This window comes from Elgaria multicarinata, chromosome 3 (assembly GCF_023053635.1).
Source record: "Elgaria multicarinata webbii isolate HBS135686 ecotype San Diego chromosome 3, rElgMul1.1.pri, whole genome shotgun sequence".
Lineage (NCBI taxonomy): Eukaryota > Metazoa > Chordata > Lepidosauria > Squamata > Anguidae > Elgaria > Elgaria multicarinata.
In genome coordinates this window covers 24,884,291-24,907,794 of record NC_086173.1, presented here as the reverse complement: position 1 = coordinate 24,907,794, position 23,504 = coordinate 24,884,291, and the positions used below count along the sequence as shown (strand labels likewise).

The 23,504-nt window shown below is 50.7% G+C and overlaps 2 protein-coding genes across 4 annotated transcripts in view; one reads left to right on the top strand and one right to left on the bottom strand.

Annotated features, from left to right (window-relative positions):
- Positions 1–3,003, bottom strand: part of LOC134394306 (pleckstrin homology domain-containing family A member 3-like) — a 33,069-nt gene extending 30,066 nt beyond the window's left edge. The window contains exons 1-2 of one of the 2 annotated variants that reach the window (XM_063119630.1): positions 2,912–3,003; positions 2,261–2,312 (exon numbers count right to left, since the gene is read on the bottom strand). In XM_063119630.1, coding sequence (XP_062975700.1) covers positions 2,261–2,306 — 46 coding nt within the window. In that variant the 5' untranslated portion in view covers positions 2,307–2,312; positions 2,912–3,003. The remainder of the gene's footprint in view (positions 1–2,260; positions 2,313–2,911) is intronic. The other variant, XM_063119631.1, reaches the window with a different exon arrangement.
- TARBP2 (TARBP2 subunit of RISC loading complex) lies at positions 1,288–21,009 on the top strand. 2 transcript variants are annotated; one of them, XM_063119629.1, is made up of 9 exons: positions 1,288–1,525; positions 3,683–3,852; positions 5,866–5,971; positions 13,109–13,216; positions 13,755–13,824; positions 15,185–15,302; positions 15,959–16,086; positions 18,107–18,299; positions 20,426–21,009. In XM_063119629.1, exons 1-9 carry the CDS (start codon positions 1,464–1,466, stop codon positions 20,581–20,583), a joined length of 1,113 nt encoding a protein of 370 aa, XP_062975699.1. In that variant the 5' UTR covers positions 1,288–1,463; the 3' UTR covers positions 20,584–21,009. The 2 variants fall into 2 exon arrangements, with proteins under 2 accessions (XP_062975699.1, XP_062975698.1); XM_063119628.1 differs by having other exon boundaries at positions 13,752–13,824.
- The last annotated feature ends 2,495 nt before the right edge of the window (positions 21,010–23,504 follow it).

Here is a 23,504-nt window from a genome sequence, read left to right as displayed (position 1 = left end):
GGAAGTTGTAGGACTTTCTTTTCTGTCTAAACATGCATAGGATTGTGCCCTAAGGCATCTACCTGAGAGTAAGCCTCTTTGAAAACAACTGTACTTATTTCTGAGTAGATATGTACTGGATTGCACTGGAACAGTATCAAAAGCAGCAAAGCTATCAAGAGGGATGAAGCCTGGATAGAGTTACCTTTGGAGCCATTTCAGCTGAATGCCGGAGGGGAAAGCCAGATTGGAATGGATCAAAATCAAAGTTCATTCAAAGCCGGAGATCAAAGGAGGACACAGAAGAGGCAGCTGGGCCAGTGAGATTATCAACATGAATGTGGTTCTTGAAGGAACAAAATGTGGTTGTGTGGTCAGAGAAAAAACAAAGGTGAGTCAGGGTCTTAAAGGAGGGCAATATAGAATAGCAAAATGGAGATGCTTACAGGAGTAGTGTGTGCTCTTAACAGAATGAACGTCAAAAGGGAGGGAATCAGTGGGGTGGTGAGGGGCCAGAACAGATCTATCTAGTGTATTGAATTACACTGCCTGGGTGACAAATCTTGTACCTGAAAATTTTGTAGTGGCCAATGTGAAAGTAACATGCATATGCAGAGACTGAGGGTGCTTCCACACAGAAATTGCTGCCAGTCAAGAGGCATTGTGTGACTATTCTGTTTTTCCCTCCTTAACAGATTTTCTTTTGTTAGGTAAAAGATGGAAAAGTAAAACAAGGGAAGGCTACAAATTGAAGACCTTGTCTCCTGGACCCCCTGTAAAATTCCCTGAAAGAGGCTGGGAGATTGCACAATAAAAGCCTCGCCTGGGAAGTCAATAATAATGACGCGTAGGGCACTTTACAGAGTAACAAAAAGGTGTGTGAGAGACAGACCCCTTTCCCAAGGAAGCTTTAGCCTTTGTGCGTGTACCAGGTGTAAGCACATAACTTCCCCTACATCACCATCATCATCATCTATTTCTTACCCGCCTCTCCCTTTGGATCGAGGCGGGGAACAACATTAGAACAGGAATCAATGCATCTTAAAAATTCATGATTTTACATTGATCTGGATAGGCCTGCCTTAAAATCACACACAGAGTTAATTTTACGAATCTCCTCCGGCAGGCCATTCTACAATCTGGGGGCGACAGAAGAAAAGGAGACGCGAGAAACAACCACCAAGAAGACTACTACTCCCAGCGTGCACTGGGAGTAATCATGCGGCTTCGATGCATAGAGATGGGCCAAGCTGGTCTATGCCACCATGCGGCCGGAAAGCCTTATGGGACATGTAGTCCCTTTGCCGGCGTTGCCTTGCGGCCCAGGTCTCCACGCGGACTCCAGCTTCCAGGATGCGCCTCGCAGCCCTTTGGAGGCGGCGGCGGCGGCAGGGGGCCGTCGCTTCCTTTCTCCCGGCCATTGTAAGCCGGGCTGGAGGGCGGCAGGCGTTGTGGTGGTGGCGACGGCGGGGCAGGAGGAGGGAATGAGCGAGGAGGAGGCGGAGGAGCCTTGCGGGAGCGCGAGGAGCTGCGGCAGCTTCCCCAGGTGAATAACCCCGCCCCGCTTGGGCCGTTGCTAAGGCACGAGGGGGAAGGCCCCGCCCCCTGGAGCTGCGGTTGCTAGGATACCCCCACCTCAAAAGAGCATCGTTTGGAGTGCGTTGCTATGAGAGCAGGGAGGCCCAAGTGGGCCAGCCCTGGGAGGGCCGCCATGCCCGAGCGTGGCGCGCTCATGGCAGCAGGAGACTGGGCCATGGAGATGGCGGGACTCTGGCAGGGTGGGGGCAGCCTGTTCGGTCGCCCCGTCGCGCGCGCCGTCAAGATGAAAACACGCTTTAGGTATTCGTGGTTAGGATGTCAGCCATCCGTGTTTGGACGGGAGGGTGCTTGAAAGAGACGCCCTCCCTTAACGAGAAGGTGTTTAAACACCCTGTGGGAGGAGGAGTGCGATTCGGCGCGACGTTCCTGATCGTGAGAACGCAAGGAGTGGGGGAGTCAGCTGGAAATGATATACCGTATCGTTTTTTCTCCTCAAAGGATGCAAAAAGTTTAGTTAGTTGGGTATAAAAAATGTGTTTTAGTCCCAATTAGCCGAACATATGGGGTAATAAATGAACTACTCCCTCCCCCCCCCTTTTTTTCAATTCTGTATTTATTTCAAAATTAGGCCCACTGGGAGAATTACTCCTAAGCACATTAGAATGCAAATATGTAGCACGATCCTATGCATCTTTCTTCAGAAGTGTTTCTGACTTCAGGAGGTCATGGGATTATTGCCTACCTGAGAAGCTTCTTCCATCATACATGAGCTTTGTACTCCACCTCATTTTGATCTGAAACATAGAATACATATCTTATATGGATGGCCTTATACTCTCTGTACAGAGATAAAGTCAGTATACTTCTGAATACCATGTGCTGGGGACAAAGGTCAGGGAATGGCTATGGTTTATTTACTGTATTTATTTGTTACCTTTATATCTTGCCTTTTCCTCCAAAGAGCCCAAGGCAGTGTACATGATTCTCCTCACAACCACCCTGTGAGATAAGTTAGGCTGAGAGTCAAGTCACCCAGTAACTTTCACGGATGAGTGGAGACTAGAACCTGGATCTAACTGTTAGGGTAAAAACCCCAACCAGAAGGGAGGGAACAAGAAAACCAGACAAGTCCAGATGCAGTGACTACTTTCTTTGATCTACATGTGTAGAGAAAGAATAACTCACCCTCGATGGGTCGAAGGCAAGATTCTCTGACCCATCATCCACAACCAACATCTTTTATAACATTCCCTGCCCCTCCTGATGAGCTCATGGCTTCTCCCTCCTCCCATCCCTTATTGATTGCAGTTACACATTTTCCATAAATGAAACTATTTCTAACAACTAACAATGCATAATATTGTGACAACCATGTCCTGTTTATGTAACTTACCGTACCAGATAAGCCCCCCCACGCAAGGGCGGACGAAGCTAGCTTTGCTGACCATTGGGGCCGGTTTTTTGTGATAACAAGGAGCAAGTGCCCCAGAGTGTTTGGAAAAAATGGAAAGTTGAATCCGGTGATCCGAGGCCCCGGTAGCTGTGGTTTAGGACGTTGTTACATTTGACCAGGCAGATTAGGGACATGCTCTGTGGGTTTCAAAGTGCAGAGCAACCTTGAGCAACTTGCCAGCTGCATTCCGATGACTCTTTATTAATGAAAAGGGGGAAGGGAGGGGTATGGTGGCAGAGCCTTGCGTGCTTGGTATACTCTTTCCCCCCAGAAAAGGGGTCTCCTGGGTGGGTGTCCTTTTGGCCACCCTAACATAACCAGTTCAGCTGTCTAACCACCCTGGCTCTCCATTGCCTTCATGCCTTGTATGTGAATAGACAGAAGCATCAGACTGGCTGCTCTTGTAAACAGACTCCTGGGTTAGATGGACCTTTGGCCTGGTCCAGTTTTCCTCCAAAATTAGAAACCCCATGTCACTCATAAGACGTGGCTTATTGTAGATCTACTATGGAGTCACAGTGGAAGTTGTGCCCTCCAGTGATACAGCATGGTGAAAATGTGATAGAGGTGGGGTGTGGGAGCAACAACCACAGCCTGTGCTTTAGAGGGTGGGATTGTGGAAGGCACAGAAACAGTGTTTGGTGAAAAGGGTTCCCTCTCCAAGGATTGGGTGACTTCTAAAATCCACTTTTGTCTACTCACTGCCCTCAGTATAGAGCAAATGCTGGCGTCTAACCCCGGCAAGACCCCTATCAGCCTGCTGCAGGAGTATGGGACACGCATAGGCAAAACGCCCGTCTACGACCTACTGAAAGCTGAGGGTCAAGCACATCAGCCCAACTTCACTTTTCGCGTCACTGTTGGCGACATCAGCTGCACCGGTTAGTTGCGGTAAAAAGTGGGGGAAATGAATGAACCAGTAGATAAGCTTTTTTTCTTTTCTTTTTTTTGGCAGGGCTGGCTGGGGCGAAGGTCCCCTCCCCTATCTTCCACGGTCTTTCGTGTCATTTGAAGTAGGGTGACCATATGAAAAGGAGGACAGGGCTCCTGTATCTTTAACAGTTGCATAGTAAAGGGAATTTCAGCAGGTGTCATTTGTATATATGGAGAACCTGGTGAAATTCCCTCTTCATCACAGCAGTTAAAGCTGCAGGAGCTATACTAGAGTGATCAGTTTTAAAAGAGGGCAGGGCACCTGGAGCTTTAACTGTGGTGATGAAGAGGGAATTTCACCAGGTTCCCCATATATACAAATGACACCTGCTGAAACTCCCTTTTCAATACAACTGTTAAAGATACAGGAGCCCTGTCCTCCTTTTCATGTGGTCATCCTATTTGAAGAAGCTTTGGGAGGGGAGATTCCCCAGTTGTGCTTTTCAACTGGGACTCCTGCTTCCCATTAACTTTGTGCTTTGGAGATAATTTTGGGAGCTTCCTCTGTAGCGCAGCGAGACCAGCAGGCCCAACCTGACAATGGGCTATGTTGGCTGAAGATGATGGGAGTTGTAGTTGGGGGAAGCTGCATGGCTGGTTTCCTTCAGTTTCATGGGTAGCTGGAGAGAGAAAGAGAAAGCCTCCTCTTTCTAGGGACATTTGCCACACTTTACATTTTTAATTTAGAATAAATATTTATCCTGCCTGTGTAATATATATAAAAAAGGCAGGGGGAACCAAAGCTTTATTCAATACAAATAAAACAAGATTTAGGCTTAGAAATGCAGGAAACGATTCAATATCCCAACCACAATTCAGTATCCTTTCACTACCACCTTCGTGCCTCTCACTTGAGGTGGGGGCTCATCCAGACTGACGACACACCCAGCCAGCCAACCACCACCATGTTCTCTGTCTTCCTCCTAACGGATTTTCTCATGGGTTAAGACTCTCCTCCTTAAAGAAAATATGTGTTGAGAACTGCAGTGGCAGACAGGGACTATGGGAAGTTGCTAATGTTTCCCCCCTTTTGGACCCTTCCCAAAAGCTAAAGGAGCCTACACTGTTACTTTGCATATGTCTCGGTTTCAAGGCATGCTTCCTGAATCTAGAGGACTAGAATTGGATCTGTCCTAACACTACCACCTAGATTTGGGAATAGAGCATAGGAGATCCTGGCTTCTAGATCTACTACTATAACCTCTTTGATCCCACTTCCCTTTTAGAACTAGGGATGCCTATGCTGTTGGGTGCCCCCCTCTCCCCCCCCCCCCCAGGATCCCTCTCCCAGGGCTCACCAGAAGTCCTCACAGGGTCAGGGTCTCTCACCACCAAGCATTTGGAAGCTCTCCTGGAGAACTCAGCCAGCTACGCTGGAGATGGGGTGCAGAGCTGTAATGAGAAAGTGAAGAGGCAGACAAGGATGGGGGCTGGTTTGTAGGCTGAGCACAGAGCTTGATCAGTGAGGCTTAGCAGCCGTTGAAGCTTCTTGCGCAAAAGGATGTGCAGTTTTACCTGATCCTGAATTGGGCCCCACAGCTCTAGATGGCTCTTGGTCCTTGGTTGTGGCAAACTGGTCTGGCTCTTAATAAGTGCATGTTGGACCTACCTGATGATCACCTTCAGGTCCCAATTGTGTTGTCAGACCTTAATTGTGTTGTCACGCATTGTACTGCATGACAGCTGCTGAGCGTGTCTTGAAGGCACATGATGCAGCCCCCTTTGCTGAAGCTAAGCAGGCCTGGGTCTGGACAGCGCCCACCAGATGGGAGACCACCTGGGAAACCCAAGTGTGTTGCCTTGTGTTCCACCATGGCAGGCAGGCAGGATATAAACAAATAAACCGACAAAAACGTGTTTTTGGCCAAGTCAGTATGTCAGCCTGTCAGCCCCCCCCCCCTTTACAAGTTGCCACGCCAACCTCGCCTCACGATTGGCTTCTCCCCCTTTCCTGTTCTCAGGCCAAGGCCCTAGCAAAAAAGCAGCCAAACACAAGGCGGCCGAGGTGGCACTCAGGCTTCTGAAAGGAGGAAACATGTTGGAGCCAGCGGCACTGGAAGAAAACAGGTGAGGGCTGTAAAGGAAACAGAACCCGGCCAAGTTGGCCTTCCACTGGATTTGAGCCAGGAGGTGCCCAATGCCCACAGGCAGCTGGCGATTATCTCGCTCTACCTAAAATCAACGACAGGACATTTTACATTTCTTTTTAAAAACAGCAATTCCATGTATGACTTAACCCCTTCCTTACACCTTCCCCCTTAAGATGGCCTTTCTAGAAAAGGCCATCTCCGCTAAAATTACTTGGTTTTTACCCCCCCCCCCTTTCGTCTTGCACCCTAGTGGGGCCCCAGTCTGATTCCCTCCCAGCACCCCCTCTTCCCCTCGGCTGAAGCTTCGAGACAATCCATCCGCCACCACATTCTCTTTGCCTTTAATATGGGAAATGGTAAAATCAAAGTCTTGGAGAGCCAGACTCCAGCGTAGCAGCTTTTGCTTGGTGTTTTTTACTCTCGCTAACCAGCAGAGAGGCGAGTGGTCCGTTTGAAGCTGAAAGGGCCTCCCCCACAAATAGGGTCTCAACTTGCTCACCGCCCACACTATAGCCAAACATTCCTTTTCAATTGTGGCCAACACTCTTTCCCGAGGTAACAGTTTCTTACTAACAAAGGCTACGGGCTGCGGCAGCCCCCCCTCCCTTTCCTGCAACAAGACTGCCCCCAGCCCTGCCTCGGAAGCATCGGTCTGCACTATGAAGGGGCGATCAAAGTCAGGGGCCCGCAGCACCGGGGCTTGCCTAAGTCGATCCTTCAGCCCATCAAAGGCCCTCTGACACCCCTCCGTCCAGCGCACCCGAACCGGCTGCCTTTTTCGGCACAGCTCCGTTAGGGGAGTGGCCAGCTGGCTAAAGTTAGGGACAAACCTTCGGTAATAGCCGGCCAATCCGAGAAAAGACTGAACTTGCCTCTTGGTTTGGGGTACGGGCCATTGTCAGATAGCCTCTACCTTGGCCTCCATAGGCTTCAACACTCCCTGCCCCACTTTATGACCCAAGTAGGTCACTTCCCCTCTCCCGAACTGGCACTTGGAAGCTTTCACGGTCAAGCCAGCTTTCCGCAGCCGCCCCAATACCTGCCTTAAATGTTCTAAGTGCTGTTCCCACGTGTCACTAAACACGGCCACATCATCCAAGTAAACACACGAAAAAGCCCCCAGACCGTCCAGAACCCGGTCCATAAGTTTTTGAAAGCAACCCGGAGCTGACGAAAGCCCGAAGGGCAGAACCGTGAACTGGTAATGCCCCCGAGGGGTAGAAAAGGCTGACTTCTCGGCTGCATCCCTATCCAATGGCACCTGCCAATATCCCTTGGTTAGATCTAAGGTAGAAATAAACTTCGCCTTCCCTAGTGTCTCAATCAAGTCATCCGTGCGCGGCATCGGGTAAGCTTCCACCGTGGTCACGCTATTCAACTTTCTAAAGTCCACGCAGAAACGTATGGATCCGTCCTTTTTAGCCACGAGAGGGGAAGACCATGGGCTCTGGCTTTTTTTAATTACGCCCATGCCCAGCATTTCCTCAACTTCCTTATTCACCACCTCCAGTTGCTTCCCGTTTAACCGGTGAGGAGGGGATTGAATAGGAGGATGGTTCCCGGTGTTAACTGAATGGGTAGCAAGCGACGTCCGCCCTGGCAGTCCCGAGAACAACTCCTTGAATTCCCGCAAACATCCTCTCAGCTGTTTTTTCTGCCACTCACTCAGTTCCTCTGGGACCTGAATCTCTTCCAGCCCCTCACTTTTACGGTAGCTTGCTAACACATCCAGTCCAGCCTCCTCCCTCCCCACCTGGTTAACCTGCATTCCTCGCTCCCGGAACGGCTTCATCATGTTCACGTGGAACACTTTCGCCCGCCGCTGACCCTCCAGGTCCCGCAACAAATAATTGACTTCATTCAGCTTTTTCTCTACCACCAAGGGTCCTTCCCATTTTACTGCCAATTTCTCCGGCTTGATAGGCTTCAACACTAAAACCTTCTCCCCCACCTGAAACACCCGTTGCCTAGCCTGCCTGTCATACCACCTCTTCTGAGTCTGCTGCGCCTGCTCCAAATTTTCCTGCGCGGCCTCCCCAACTTCCCTTAGCAAGTTCTGTAATTTCTGCATATACTCTATCACCGACACCGGGGCAGGGTGGTCATTTCCTTCCCACCCCTCCCGCAACAGCTTTAAGGGGCCCCGTAACTCCCTTCCAAAAACCAACTCATTCGCTGAGAACCCCAAACTATCACTTTTCACATCCCGGGCGGCAAAGAGAAGGTAGGGTAGGGCCTGATCCCAGTCAGCCGTATGTTTGGTTGCGTAAGCCTTCAACATTTCCCCCAAAGTCTGGTTAAAACGTTCCACCAGCCCATTCCCTTCATGGTGATACGCCGCCGTTACGCACTGCTGCACCCCCGCCAACCGCCACAATTCCTTTAATAGGGATGACATAAAGTTCCCTCCCTGATCGTGCACCAACGTTTTGGGGACTCCTATCCTCATAAAAATAGACATCATGGCCTTAGCCACTTGGGGGGCTGAAATGACAGAAAGCGGCACCGCCTCCACATACCGAGTGGCGTAATCCATGAGCGTCAGAATATATTTCTTCTCCCCTCAAGTTGCCGGACTGAAGGGGCCCAAAATGTCTACTCCCATTTTTTCAAAGGGCACTTCCGTAATCAGGGAGGGATGCAGCGGGGCTTTGGGGTGATCCCGGGGAAACCCGACCTGCTGACAGGTTTCGCAGGAGTTACAAAAATCCTTCACCTCTTGGGCTACCCCTGGCCAATAAAAATCTTGGCTTACCCTTTCCAACGTGCGGCGTATCCCCAAGTGTCCTCCCCACAACCGTTCAATGGGCGGTTTCCAACACCTTTCCCCTTTCCGACTTAGGCACCACCAACTGCTTTCGTTCCACCCCTCCTCCTCCTTTAGGTGAGAACCGGCGGTAAAGTCTTCCCCGTTCCCATACGAACACCGCCCTTCCCACCTTCCCTCTTCCCTTAGCCGGGTTCTCCGCCGCCTCACGGCATGCTTGTAACGAGGGATCCTGTTGCACCTCCTTCAAGAACTCCAGGGCAGCTTCCTCTTCCCCCTCCCTACTTTCTAACCCTCTTTCTCCCGGGGTCAAATCGTCCCCCTCCTCCCTGGGACCGTTCTCCTGCCGGGCCGCCTTCCCCCGGGTAGTCACCGCTAACTGGGTAACTTTAAAGCATAAGTCGTTGCCCAGAAGGAAGGCTGGCCCTTCTGTATGTGTGAGGATAATTAGCTCCCCCTTCCAGCCGTAATATTCAATCTTCACTCGAGCCAGCGGGGCCTCAAAAGGAGGTGCTCCGTAGGGGGTCACCTTTGCGGTTCGACCCGCCAGACTCTGTCCAGGTTTGAGCAATCCCACGTGGGCCGAGCTAAGATCCGCTCCGGTATCCCTCTGAGCCCGAACCGTCCTCCCATTGACCACCACGCACTCACAAAACTTCCGTCGACTCCATTGAAGCTGAGCCGGAGTCACCAGCCGCATGGAGACCGCATTCACCGGGCTGGGGCTCCCCAGTTCCGCAGACGCCTGGGTCACTCCTGCCGACTCGGCTCGCATATACTCCAGATCAGCCGTCTCGCCCCCACTGTCGTCGCTCCAGTTAGACACCGGAGAAGGTGGTGCTGCAGGAGCTGCCGCCGCCCGAACCACCAGCGGTTTGGCCCCCCCCCAGCCGGCGGCTTGGCTGCCAACTTAGGGCACTCTCTCTTCATGTGCCTGGGCTCCCTGCAATAGAAGCACCCTCCACTCGCCGGGGCTCCCACGGGAGTCGCTCCGCTTTTCTCTCGCCGCTCCTTCCCTGGCCACGCGGGTTTCTTCTCCAGTGTTGTTCCCCCGGGACGCCTCTCCGGAGTCTTCGGTACTCCTCCAGCTCCCTTCTGCTCGAACGCCTGCAGCCGGTCTGCCATCTTTGCGGCCTCCATCACGGTCCCGGGGTTCTTCTCCCCCACCCACGCGTCGAACTTTTCTGGAAATTGCCGGTACAGCTGCTCCTTGGCCACCAAGTTTTTTGCCCCCTTCAGATCTCGCACTCCTTCCGCATCCATCCAAGCCTCCATAGCCGTCATCATCCGGGTGGCGAATGCTGCAAAAGTCTCTTTTGGGTTCTTGGACAAACGGCGGAACTTTTGCCGACAATGCTCGGCAGTCAGGGCAAACTGTTCCTTCGCCAAGTTTTTAAAGTACTGATAGTTATGGCGCAGCTCCCACGGGTTGGTGGCTATAATTTCTCGCAGCGTCCCCATAACTTGGGGCCGCAACAGACTCATTCTCTGGGCCACCGGCACCCCCATTTCGTCACACGTGTCCTCGAAAAGGGCCAGGAACGCTCCCACATCGTCCCCCTCCTGGAACACTGGAAACGCCCGCCTGTTGATTCGTGGCCCGGGGTTTCCCCCTCTTTCCATCAGCTGCAGATGTCGAGCCATCATCTCCATACAGTCCGTATACATTCAGCGGACTCTCTGCTCCTCGGTTTCTCCTCCATCCCCTGCTCCTGGGCTGTTTCCGCCAGCTTCACCTGGCTGGCGAGGGGGCAGGGGTGGTGGAGCTCCTCGCGGCCGTGGGCCCTGCAACCTCCAGCCGTCCTCACCCAGCCCTCCTGCCTCCCGAGGCATCGTTGCCCGTCGTGGACCTAGCCCTCCTGGAGTGTCCCCCGCCAGCAACACCGTCGGCAGAGACATCCTGGGCTCACTCTCGAACCATGCTCTTTCCACCTCCTCCTCTGGTCTCCACAGCCGCGCCACAGACCGTCTCCGGGTTCCACCCTCGAAGCCGGGTATCCCCTGCATTCCCCACCCTAAGGTGGACGAACTGGACTCCCCCATTGCTCCTTCCTGAGGGTTTCCCCCCACTATTTCTACTCCTGGAGCTTCCACTCCTTGACTCTGAGAAAACTCCTCTTCACCTGGGGATACCACCCCTTCATCGTGATACATCCTGGCTGGTTCAATCTTTGCTAGTTTAGGGTTCAATTTCTACCTCCTGCTCTCCTTCTCTTGCCAGCGTTTTATTCCTCCAGATCTGTGTCGAATCCCACCGCTGCCACCATGTAAAGGAAACAGAACCCGGCCAAGTTGGCCTTCCACTGGATTTTGCACAGATCCCCGGAATAACGCACACAGCTCTCAAATTAGAGGTTTAGGCCCGATTTATTAATCAGGAAAAAGGCAAGGCAATACAGGATTAGCATACTAAAAACTTGATACATAAAGATACATTGAACCCCAATACCAGCAAACTAATACATAGTTTCTACTAACATACGTTACCCAGCCAAGACATCTGCCAGCTCAGAACAAAAGGCTCAGCATTCTGTATCCCTTTATAGTAACTAAACTACTCTTTCTCCCCCCACCCTCCGGTTCCCCCCTCGGTGAGGTATTTCACACTTCTCTTGGATGTTAATTTCTCAAGGACACTCAGCCCGGACAAAGCGGAGCCAGGAGGTGCCCAACGCCCACGGGCAGCTGGCGATTATCTCTCTCTACCTAAAATCAACGACAGGACATTTTACATTTCTTTTTAAAAACAGCAATTCCATGTATGACTTAACCCCTTCCTTACAAGGGCTACACAGGCTAGAGACTGTACAGAAAGCTGGAAACGCCCCCACCCCCCAAGTGCACTTTAAAAAATTGCTCAGGGAATCCTCTGACTGCAAAGGGGTGCTTTATCCCTCCCACTTGCATTTTTTTTTTAATTGACACATTTTCTTACCGGCAACCAGGATTGCTGTGTTACAGGTTTCTGGAAACTCTGGGTTTAAAGGAGTTGTTTGGTGTGCTGGGGCTCAGACCCCCACCTCTGCCTTGTACTCAGACTTGTGGGCAGGTGACTTTTCCCCTGCCACGCCTCCATGGCAGTCATATTGTGGTGGTGACCACAAGTTTCTCGGATTTTCAAATATGCCCACTGCCCCCCAAAGGTTGCCTACTTCTATTCTGCAGCACCTTCTCTGATCTCCTATTTTTCTCTCGGCTATGAAAAATAGTTTGTGGGTAGTTTGTACAAAGAGGTCCTTTCCCTTCTGTTGGTGGCGGTGTAGATGGGGCAGGTATAGAAGCCACTCCTATGCTTATGGGAGGGGGGATACTTGGCTGACCGCTGGAAGGTGAGAGTCCCTGTGGAGCTTCCAGGGGCTTAATCTGTCCTCCCTTTTTCTCTCAAGGCTGAGCAAGCCTCCAAAATGGTAGCTGCACTACAGTATTATTACTTTAGCTATCATAGGGACCAATGGTTCTCTTGATGTCAGCAGCCTAGTGCTAGAAATAGGCACAGCTGTGTATATTCTGCATTTTAAAAACATGTACACACACACTAATTTAACTTAGATTCTGTGCTAAGCAATGCCTACATCTGCCCTGCGAACCAGTTGTTGTTGTTGTTATTATTATTATTATTATTATTATTATTATTATTATTATTATTATTTGTATCCCGCCTTTTGCCCAATGCTGGGCCTCAAGGCGGCCTTACAAAGTTTAAAATATACATGTGGAGGGGGGGAGGGAAACAAAACCATAAACAATTAAAAAATACACAACAAAATTATAAGACATTAACATAGATGGAGGGCTGGATTATTCTCCAAAGGCCTGCTTCCGAAAGCCCATCAAGGAGGAATATGTGCAAATTTGCCTAATTTGTAGAATATGTGCTGCTTTTGTTGATCAGGTAGAGGGGCAAAGAGCGTTCTGCACACTACTAGAGCTTTACTCTGTGGATGACTGGAAATCTTACTCCATTCCTCCACCTCCGAGATTTCACCAAGCAACATGCAGATGTTTCAAAGCATGTTTCCACTGATGCTGAGGAACAGAAGCGATTCTTTTTAAAAGAGAACGTGGAAGCTGAGAATTGCATGATGACACATGCTGCGGGATAAATCCTGAAGCTGTACAGCACATAGGTGCATGAATTACACGCAGTGCTGAGTCCGGGACAGTTTTGCGGGCAGAATTGCTGCTCCAGAGGGGAAAGTCCGGTGAAGGGCGTGTCTTTGAAGAACACCAAGGGCATGTGCAGATTCTGGGGTGAACTTGGGTATTCTCGTGTTTCAGAAAGCTTATGCCACTGCCTGCATCTCTGCTATTGAGCTTGCTTTAATATTGTCACCTTGTATTTCGAAGCTCTCCTTTCTCTCTAGAGCCCTTGGCTCAGGCTGCCGCCGCCGCCGCTGCCACCACAACCACGCCAGTTGCCTCACCTGTACCCATCCTGCCAGTTGTATCTCCCAGGTAATGGGCTAGACGCAGAAGATAAAATGCCAGGAGCGGGCGGCCAGGGAGAGAGGCTTCGAGCTGCTCACACGCTCTTGGGCACAAGCGGGTTTGTGTGGCAGGATGTTCCCTGTGCTTGTTCCTGTTGCAGCTTCCTCCTAGGCACCAAAGCAGTAATTTGGGAGTGGGGTGGGGTAGGTGTGGGCAGCCGTGTATTTCAGCAGCTGTCCAACCCTCTGGAAGTCTAGCACAAGGAGGAAAGAAGGTCTTGTTTGTGGTCGGAAGTACAGGTGGCTGCATGGGACTAGTCGATAAGGACCCCAGAGCAGACAGCCTCTCTCGGCCTGGCATTCGCCTTCCTGTCCAGAGCTGTCCTACGGTGGAGTGCCAAACCTGGCCAAGGCTCTCTCTGTTGAGGGCCCTTCTCAGCCAGGTCCTTGGAAGATCTCCTGCCTTTCCATTCCTGTACCTAATGGTGGGTGGGAAGGTGGGGGCGTTTGGGCCAGCAGAACTATTTGGGAGAACCCTTTACAATGTGTCGTCTTTTGCCCAGAAGCTCCCCCATGGACATGAAGTCCCCAGTGTCACCGCAGCAGTCGGAGTGCAACCCGGTTGGGGCCCTGCAGGTAGGCAGCTCTTTGGGCGATGGGTTCTTTGCAAAACCGAGGGCTTCCTGGTGGCAGCATAGCTGGACGCAGCCTGTGCTGGGTCTCCTCTCCCAGCATCAGAAGTGGCCATGTAGGCCACCGTCTTCTGTTTTGCCCACCCAGAGCTGGGAATATGAAGACAGCCTCCCATTTGCACCATGTTCTGCCAGCCCTGTTTCAGGCTCCCCCTTTTGTTTGTTTAAGCTGGGCTGTTTAGGGTCACCCCAGTGTTCTCGAAGTCCTAACTTTTGAATACAAGCCGTTTGATTCATGTAGGCCATTAGCAGCCATTGAGTCAGGAACCAGGGTTGGGGCGGTGGGATCAGGGCCGGCGCTACCATTAGGCCAACTAGGCAGCCGCCTAGGGCGCAGACGTCAGAGGGGCACAGTACTGCCCTTTAAGGGCCACAGTTTTATACAAATTAGCTGTTTTGTTTTTTTTAAAAAACATAAACAAAAGGAAATTATAATAGTTCAGAAACTCTTCTTGAACAGCTGAATCGAAGTTGACAATTGTGTGTGTGTGTGTGTGTGTGTTTGTGTGCAAGTAGCTTGCCCTGCTTAGGGCGCAAAATAGTCTGGCACCGGCCCGGGGTGGGATCCATCCATATCTCTCTTCATTCCTTATCACCACTTCTCCAAAACTCTCTCCAAAGTGAAGGCAGCTTTTGAAGAGGAAGGCCTAGGAGCCATATGAAATGCTTGGATGTGTGCATGGGGCTCTTTGGGTCTTGGCTTTTGGGGAGGAGCAATGTATGGTTGCTGGAGCTCTGGAAATGAAATCAATCACGCTCCCCATCTCGGTGTTCAGTGGGTTCCAAACAAATATGACATAGCAGGGCTGCGGAACCCGTGGCCTTCCAAATGATGTTGGACTACAACTCCCATCATCCCTAACGATCAGCCCTGATGGCTGAGGCTGATGTAGTCAAACAGCATCAGGTTCTCTACGCTTGACTTATAAAACCAGCTGTCTGTCTCAACCCTCACACTGCAAGTTAAATGCTGCTCCTTTCTGCAACATCCTCCTCAACGGCTGATAAACCTTGTAGATGGATTCCCAGCTTGCCTTTATTCACCTCTGGCGATCAACTCTAGTGTCCCTTCGTGATCATCGCAAGGCTTAGGTTACCCTAGCATGCATTTCCCCCCAATTACAGTTCAATCCTATGTAGGTCGATTCAGAAGTAAATATTCATGAGTTAAGTTGGGCTTGCTCCTGTGTCTAAATTGACCGCGGCTTTAAAGGCATCCACGCAACAGTAGAGTCCTGATTTGCCATCCCCTCTGTGAATTCAGAGGCGAGCGCCTTTCTAAAGTTGCCTCTCTCTCTCTCCAGGAGCTGGTGGTGCAGAAGGGCTGGCGGCTCCCCGAATACACAGTCACTCAGGAGTCAGGCCCAGCGCATCGCAAGGAATTCACCATGACCTGCCGCGTCGAAAGGTTCATTGAAATAGGTACAGCATCACAGGACTCTGGTGGCGGCTTTGGGGCTCCCTGTGCCTAATCACTTGTGTCCCATAACTCTCTGCTGTTGCCAGGCACCTCGCAGTCCTGACCTGCACCTCCCACAGCAGCTTTGGGATTTGCAAGGCTCTTGTGCAGGTATCGGAGGCTCCCTCTAGAGCAGCCTTATGCTCTTACAAGCCTGGTGTCTGGGTATCTATCAAGCAACGTGGGGGAAATCAGAGGGAAAGTAACAAAAGCTGTGGCCAGGGAGAGTATACTTTAGGCTGCACAGCTGGTGGCCCATCAGCCATTTGTGACTGTCTGCCAGGGGCTCAGTAAGGCTACTGGGTTGTTGGTCTTTTGGGGGTTCTGACTGCTTGCCTGAATCTGCAAGAGCAGAAGGGTTGCAAAGATTCTGTGTCAGGAAAAGCTGTCTGGGTTGGACAGGATGGATGGATTAGAAAGTACGCACAGGAGCTGGGGCTGCACACGCCCCAAGGCAGCAAGCAAACTTGGTCGAAGGCCAGGAGGTGCTAGAGGGTATTGGGAAGACATGTACAGCCCCTCCCCCTTAACGCTTGCGGTCACCCACCCACCCACCCCGCAACATCACATACCTGGACTGCCTTCCAAACTGCCATCCTATAATATCTTCTCCCTCCAGGCAGCGGCACCTCCAAAAAACTGGCCAAGCGCAATGCCGCAGCAAAGATGCTGGTGCGGATCCATAACGTGCCCCTGGACCCTCGAGAGGGGAGTGAGGCTGAAGTGGAGGAGGACCAGTTTTCTGTTGTGAGTATTGGCAGCTGGGAAAGCGGGGGGGAAACCACTCCAAGTATGGCTGCCCTGAAAGCGTCTCTTTGGTGGGCCATATCACACTCTGAAGAGATACCCACACTGGGAAATCTGTTCTGGAGAGAGGCAAATTAAGTAACCTTATATGCAAACATTCCATCCAAAGTGTCCTGTTCAAGCGTTCTGTGTTCCGATCATTCCGTTGGTTTCTGTTCACCACTCTGCTGCTAAGATCATCTTCTTGGCTCGCCGCTCTGACCATGTTACTCCACTTCTGAAATCTCTTCATTGGCTTCCAATTCACTTCAGAATCCAATATAAACTTCTCCTGTTGACCTACAAAGCTTTTCACCGTCTAGCTCCTTCCTATCTTTCCTCTCTCATCTCACACTATTGCCCCGCTCGTGCTCTTCGCTCCTCTGATGCCATGTTTCTCACCTGCCCAAGGGTCTCTACTTCCCTTGCTCGGCTTCGTCCATTTTCTTCCGCTGCCCCTTACCCCTGGAACGCTCTTCCAGAACATTTGAGAACTACAAGTTCAATCGCAGCTTTTAAAGCTCAGCTAAAAACCTTTCTTTTTCCTAAAGCTTTTAAAACTTGATTTTGCTCTGACTTTATACTGTTAGTTTTACCCTACCCAGTGCCTGTTTACCCTACCCTGTGCCTGTTTGCTTTCTCTTCCCCTCCTTATTGTTTTATTATGGTTTTATTAGATTGTAAGCCTATGCGGCAGGGTCTTGCTATTTACTGTTTTACTCTGTACAGCACCATGTACATTGATGGTGCTATATAAATTAATAATAATAATAATAATAATAATAATAATAATAATAATAATGAGGTCAGCAGTCCAGGTTCTTCCCTCGCTACTTGCTATCAGCTCTCTCTAAGCTTCATCTTTCAGCCGTACCTCTGAAGCTTCATCTGGTTGCTACAGTGAGCCAAAAAAGAAAAGAGAAAAGCTCCTCCCCAGAGCAGCACATAAGTGCCCAGGGCAGGTCTGTACACCAGGCAGCTTTAAAAAGCCCTGAGCTGTGCCGCTTTTTAGATCTATGCAACCTTTTCATGGGTGTTGTTGAGCCGCCTCGAGTTGCATCCGCCAGAACCTACTGGAATCAGAGATGCTGCCTACAAACCTACGATTCCCAGGATGCATGGATTTAAAGAGTCAAACTCAAAAGGAAATATTGCATTTCTCCCCGTCGCTGTGTGGGTTCCCCCCGAAACCATGCCTCACACCTTGGTGTGGTGAGACACCTGCAGGGGGGCCTTGAATGCCACCAGGAGCGATCTGCCGGTGTTCGAAGACCAGCCGCTCTTTCTCCCTACTGTGTGAGACCCTGAGCAGGCGGACGCTGGAGGTGGGCTATGCTCACTTGCTGCTCTTTAGAGCAATGTTTAACGAAGCCCGGCAGAGACCGTTCCATCTTTCTCAGCTCCTCCCCAAGGAGTCAGCCCCCTGCCTGGACAGAGCAGCTGCCCGGTGATAAACTCTGTGGGTGAGTGAGATGGGAAGAGAGTGCGGATGCAGGGAGATGGCCGGGAGTGAGCGCTCTTATTAAAACTTATCTTGGGTAATCCCTTTGCCACAGAGCACCAATTGCCACGTACAGCAGAGAATCGCACACACAGATTAGGAATGTAGGACATCGCCTCATACAAGGTCAGACCATTGGTCCACCTAGTTCAGTGTTGCTTACACTCACTGGCAGCATCTCTCCAGGGTTTAAGATGGGGGTCCTTTCCATCCCTACCTGGAGAAGCCCGAGATTAAACCTGGGACCTTCTGCATGCAAAGCTGTGTTCTACCACTGAGCTCTGCTACCCTCACTTGCTAAATGCACGATCGGTGCTGGGTTGGGAGGGGATTCAACAAAATGGGGGTAATTTGAGAAGATGTAACTGCATGGAGGATAGGAAGATGGGGATTCTTGAGCAGAGGGGGCAGTTGCCTTGCCAAGCTCAGTGGGAGAAGGGTTAGATCTTCCGTCTTCAGCTGTACTTTCCCACTCTTCAGATTGCAGGAAACAAACTGGACGGGGTGAAGGGCCGGGGGGCCGGCTGCACCTGGGATTCCCTGCGCAACTCAGTGGGAGAGAAGATTCTGCACCTCAAAAGCCACCCCCTGGCGGTGCTCAACGCCTGCTTTTGCAGCCTCTTGCAGGAGCTCTCTGAAGAGCAGAGCTTTGACATCAGCTACCTCGATATTGGTAAGGGAGGAGGCACAGATTTGGAGGAGTGGCTCCCCATACAGGGGTGGTGGGAATTCTTTTGTCTGAGAGGGGCAAAAAAAATACCCTTCACTCCTGTCCTTTTTGAAACTCCTTCCTGTTACTATGCATCTGTTGGCCCATGTATATGAATTTGTATTTTCCAGTTTCAAATTGCATGGCTGGGTGGCCGAAAACAGACATGACCAGGCCAGTTTAAAATGGCCCATGCAAACAGTTGGAGACAGGGCGCCAGGGATAGCCCCCTTACGTATCGGCACTAAGGAAGGTACTTCCAAGTAACGGCCCTTCCTAGAGAATGCTATCTGTCAATCTGAATTTTCCATATTGTTTTGCTGGGCAAGATATTGCAACTTCCTTCCCAGCGCCTGGGTCTACGACCCTCCTCTCCGTGTGGCGCTACAGTCCCTCTCCTATTCCCAAGAATGTAAGCACTGCGCAGTCAGACCTCTGGGCCGTCTAGCTTAGCGTTTTATAGGAACAGTATTTAGCATGGATGTGGCATTTTTTTAGCTGTTCACACCCTTCGTCTGCATTATGTCAGGAGTCCCTTCCAACACAGCCCACAGACTTTGGCTGTTCCCATGTGGTCTGGGAAGCCAGCGGAGCTCTGCCTACTCTTGTCCCCCCCGCCTTTGTGGCAGGGAAACGCTCTTGCCTCCGATCAATAGCTGGTTGGATGTAAGAGCTTTTCTCTTTTAGGGAGAGGGGGTGAGGCCTAGGGAGGAACTGCTGAGTGATTCGTCCTGCTTATAAACTAGATACGCTGATCATGCGTACTTTTTAGTGGACAGGCTTGGTATCTGGGATGCTGTTTGAAAGTGCTGCTGTTGAATCCATCCTGCTTCCTTCCGAGTAGTAAAAGGCTTTTCATCCTGCTTCCAGCAGTGGAGAAACCGTACACCCATGTGCCCCACAAGCGGGCACTCAATGCAGAGCTCAGGGCCAAAAGGGTTGTGCACCCCTCCCCGACAGCGAGCTGGTGGGATAAACCAGCATTGCCATTCATGTAGTGCAGATGACCAGGGCATAGGGTCAGGGCTGTCTGTCAATAAAAAGGACTGGCTTGCCTCCCTCAACCTGGTACCCTGCAGATGTATCGGACTGCAATTCCCATATTCCCCAGCCAGAATGCAATCCAACATACCGTATTTCATCAATTGTAAGGCGCACACTAATTTCAGTACCACCAACAGAAAAAAAACTCTAAGACACACCCACGATTCCAAGACGCACCCCATTTTTAGAGATGTTTATATGGGAAAAAAAGTGCGTCTTAGAATCGAAGAAATAGGGTGCCTAGAGGGCACCGGGTTGGGGAAAGACAGCTAAGACAAAATGTGAACTATGGTGCTTTGCTGTTCATGCTTAGCCATGTTCATGCTGTTCATGCTTAGCCATGCTGTTGCACCAGCACCATCCTCCAGGAGTAGCCAGCCAGAATCTGGGCGTGTGTGGGGGACGGATTACCAAAGAAAGCAAAATGTTGTTTCCTTCCATAGTTGTTGTTGTTGTTGTTGTTGTTGTTGTTGTTGTTATTTATTGCATTTTTATACTGCCCAATAGCCGAAGCTCTCTGGGCGGTTCATAGTCTAGCATACTGCCTCTGATCACGGGGCTTCTCTACCCAACTATTATCTTGGTTATGACCATGTGCTGAGAGAGGGTCTCTTCCCGCATTTAAAGGGAACTGGAAGACTGCGTTACAATCTGACAGCTGTATTCGTCCTCATTACTTGCCCAGTGCTGGATGACTTACAGCTGACTCCAGCAGCCGTATAAGGTCACTTGCCCTGTGGGAACGACAAGGTAAAGGGACAGTGACACCATAATTTGTGCCCGCCTGTGAAGCACCAAGGACCAGTCCCCCGCTCCCACTTAAGAATCGAATAGGTGTACGTTTTGCTTTTCTCTTGCTTCCTTTCTACTTGAAAAAAACTGAATTTGAATTAAAATCGACTTCTTCCATCCGAAGAGGCAATCCATCTCTTTCATATAAAATGGCTGATTCCCACCCTGCGCTCTCCAGCCATTGCAGACGGTGCCTAGAAACTTTGTGGTCTCCTTCCTGCTTGGGTGATGCAGCGTCTTTTCCCTTCCCACAGATGAGATGAGCTTGAGCGGCCTGTACCAGTGCCTGGTGGAGCTCTCTACCCAGCCGACCACGGTGTGCCACGGCTCAGCCACTTCCCGCCACGCTGCCCGTGCTGCTGCTGCCCACAATGCCCTTCAATACCTCAAAATCATGGCTGGGGGCAAGTGAGGTGCCCCGATGAGACCGATGAGGACTCTGAGCCACGGAAGATTCCCAAACAGCTTTGTCTCCATCTTCCTGCCGGCGACGGAGGCAGCTTCATTTCCTCCGCTCATGAATTGGTGGGGCTGGGGTGGGGGGGAACTTGCAGGAGCTGCAAGAGAGCCCCCCCGATGGTCGTTGAGGTGGAGATGGGTTGTTATTTCAAACCGGAATCAAGACTTGAAGAGGGTGGTGCTGTGCCTGCAGCAGAGGCAAGGCTTGCGGAGGCTTGTAGCCCTGAGTGCCAGGGGCTGGGACAGTCCCTCTGGAGGTCATGGCAGTCCTGCCGGTCCGTGGTTCCCCTGATGCCCTCCCGATGCTTTTCGTTGTGGGCAGACCAGCACTGACTACTTCTGTCGTGGCTGGGGGTTGCAATAAACCGGATTTTTGGAAGGCAGTGTCATCTTTTATGCATGGGTCCCTTCATGTGATTAGTGTGGACATACAAATCTACAACTGTACACCCCCGCCCCCTGTTCCATGAGCCAAAGGCCCTTAGGCAGAATTGAGTGTTCAAGGCATTCATAAGCTGTGCGACTTTCGGCTGCAAGTAACGAGTCATTTATTTAACTACATCCCCGTCTAAAAATGTCCCTGTGCACACACAACTAGCATGTCAGGGAGTAAAGCTTGACCTTCCCTTCCTCACGTCTTAATTTTCTATGCACAGAGGACAGGAGTGGCTGGGGTCTCTAAACGAGGGTCTCCTTCTTTGGGGGGTTGTTGGGCATATTTGGAATTTGGGGGTGCTGTGGGCCCTCCCACAAAATGGCTGCCATGGAGAGCGCCTCACCTGTTCACAAAATGGCTGCCATGGTGGGCCTGGCCGGTCACAAAACGCTTGTTTCCTAGAAGTCAAACTGTTGAGATTGAGAGAGAAGGAACTCGCTCAAGGATCTAAGACACAAGGCAGGGTTGAGGTCTGAGCTCCAAAAAGCAAACCACCCTTTTGAACCCAAGTAATGATGCCACTGGAGGGTAACACTTCACTTAGCAGCATGGCAGCCCCCTAGTTTTTTAAAAAACAAACTTAAGAAATAAAGTAAAAACTAAGAGGGCAAGGGAGCCCGATGGGTGCCAAGAGAGGCACATTGGACCCCTGTCGAAAAGATATTGGCCCTAAAAATCCCACCTAGCTTGCTGCACCTCTCCTTCCCCAGGCTCCCCTTCCCTAAAGCACCTCCTTACTACACCAGTGGAAGCTCCTCCAGTCAGACACAATTGCTAAATAAAGCCTCCCTATTTAGAGGCAGTATATCTGGACATCAGAAGACCTACAGAGGGTGCTGTTGCCCTCATATCCTGCTCCAGAGCTTCCCAGAGGCATTTGGGTGACTGCACTTGGAAACAAACAAGAAATTGTGCTAGATGGGGTAAGCGGCTTTCCTGAAACCTCAAGGCAAAGTTGAGCTCTGAGCCCCAAACTCCTAAAACAAACCCCTTTCTAAGCTATGTCAGGATGTTGACCCAACATTTACTAGTGTGCCAGACCCCAAATTATTCCTGCCGCCTCGTAGTCAGTTCTGTAAGTTGTGAGGTGTGAAGGCGTCAAGGAATATTTGCAGCGTAGCTTTACTTGACATTGCCACAATTACTTCTTTTTGAGTTCTTTATAAAATGCGCAGTTAACTTAAGGGCCTCACTGCTGGTAAGGTGTGGCGTTGGCTAAAATAAAAGTATTAGGCAAAAACACAGAGGAAACACCTGTCAACAGCTGTTCGCCATGATAAACCAAATTGAACCTGCATGATTAGTGACAATGTGCCACTAAAAGCTGAAATGACTCTGGGCACAAAGGAAAGCACGTCACTGTCATGTCTGGCTTCTGACCTTCCAGAGGCATTTGGTTGAGCTATCAATGGCTACTAGCCCTGATGATTGTGTACTATCTCCAGTATTCAAGGCAATAAGCCTGTGTGCACCATTCAATTGGTTTCTTAACGGATTCCCCTTTGTCCAGAAAAATCCCTATTTTTTCATCTCACTAGGGATGGCCACCCACCCCAACGCCACCATGTGGGAGCACTCAAACATACCATTTGCAAGGGCCCAATCTTGGAAATTATTTGGCACGTGTTTCTTCTCCATAAATTAGCCCTAAAAATAATCATGTTGGAACAGACCTCTGTTTCTCCTACTACCTCATTCCATCTTCTGACAGTGACCAATTAGATCATACGGGGATATTTACAAATGGCACGATGGCAATATTTCTCACATTGTTTAGTCCCCTGGAGCCTTGCATATGGTTTCTGAACATGAATGGCTGCTCTTCTGGCTATCTAACCCTTTGGGGGGCCTGGGGGGGGGAGCATTTATGCCAGTCACCGTCACCAACAACAACCTCTGTGCTCTGTGGGTGAAATTCTCCATTTTGTTGTAAAGAATCATCATTCCTAATTCACTCTGTGTGCAGAATGTGCACATGTACATGCCCAACTTGTTGGTCACAAGTCTCGTGTGGCCAACAAACAAAACTCAGGGAGGCATTACACAGAAGGAGGGAGTAGGGATCCGTACAGGGGGGCAGGCTGCATTCTCAGTGGGTGGGCCCACCAGCGACAGGAGCAGATGTACATGATGTAGTCATCAGTGTGCTGCTTACTTTTCCCCATAGAAGTGAATACAAGCACTGTTGTGCTAAGAGCAAACTGTGCCCAACACCCGTGGCCTAGCCGGCACTGAGAGCAATCCTGGAGGGCCTCTTTCCACACGCTACTCTGGCCTGTAGCCAGTGATCCCGTGGGCAGCTGGTTTGGCCCCTGGGTGAACAGAGTGCTGGACTAGCTGGACCCTTGGTCTGATCCAGCAGGGCTCTTCTCATGCTCTTATCTGACAAACCACTGCCCTACCGTATTCCCAAGGACCCCTCCACTCCAAGAAATGTG

What these genes read in the sequence shown, in the direction of transcription:
- TARBP2 (XM_063119628.1), top strand. Translation starts at nt 1,464, where the DNA reads ATGAGCGAGGAGGAGGCGGAGGAGCCTTGCGGGAGCGCGAGGAGCTGC. An exon ending in TGGCGACATCAGCTGCACCG is followed by an intron (nt 3,853 to 5,865) that starts GTTAGTTGCGGT and finishes TCCTGTTCTCAG; the next exon opens with GCCAAGGCCCTAGCAAAAAA. An exon ending in CGAAAGGTTCATTGAAATAG is followed by an intron (nt 15,303 to 15,958) that starts GTACAGCATCAC and finishes TTCTCCCTCCAG; the next exon opens with GCAGCGGCACCTCCAAAAAA.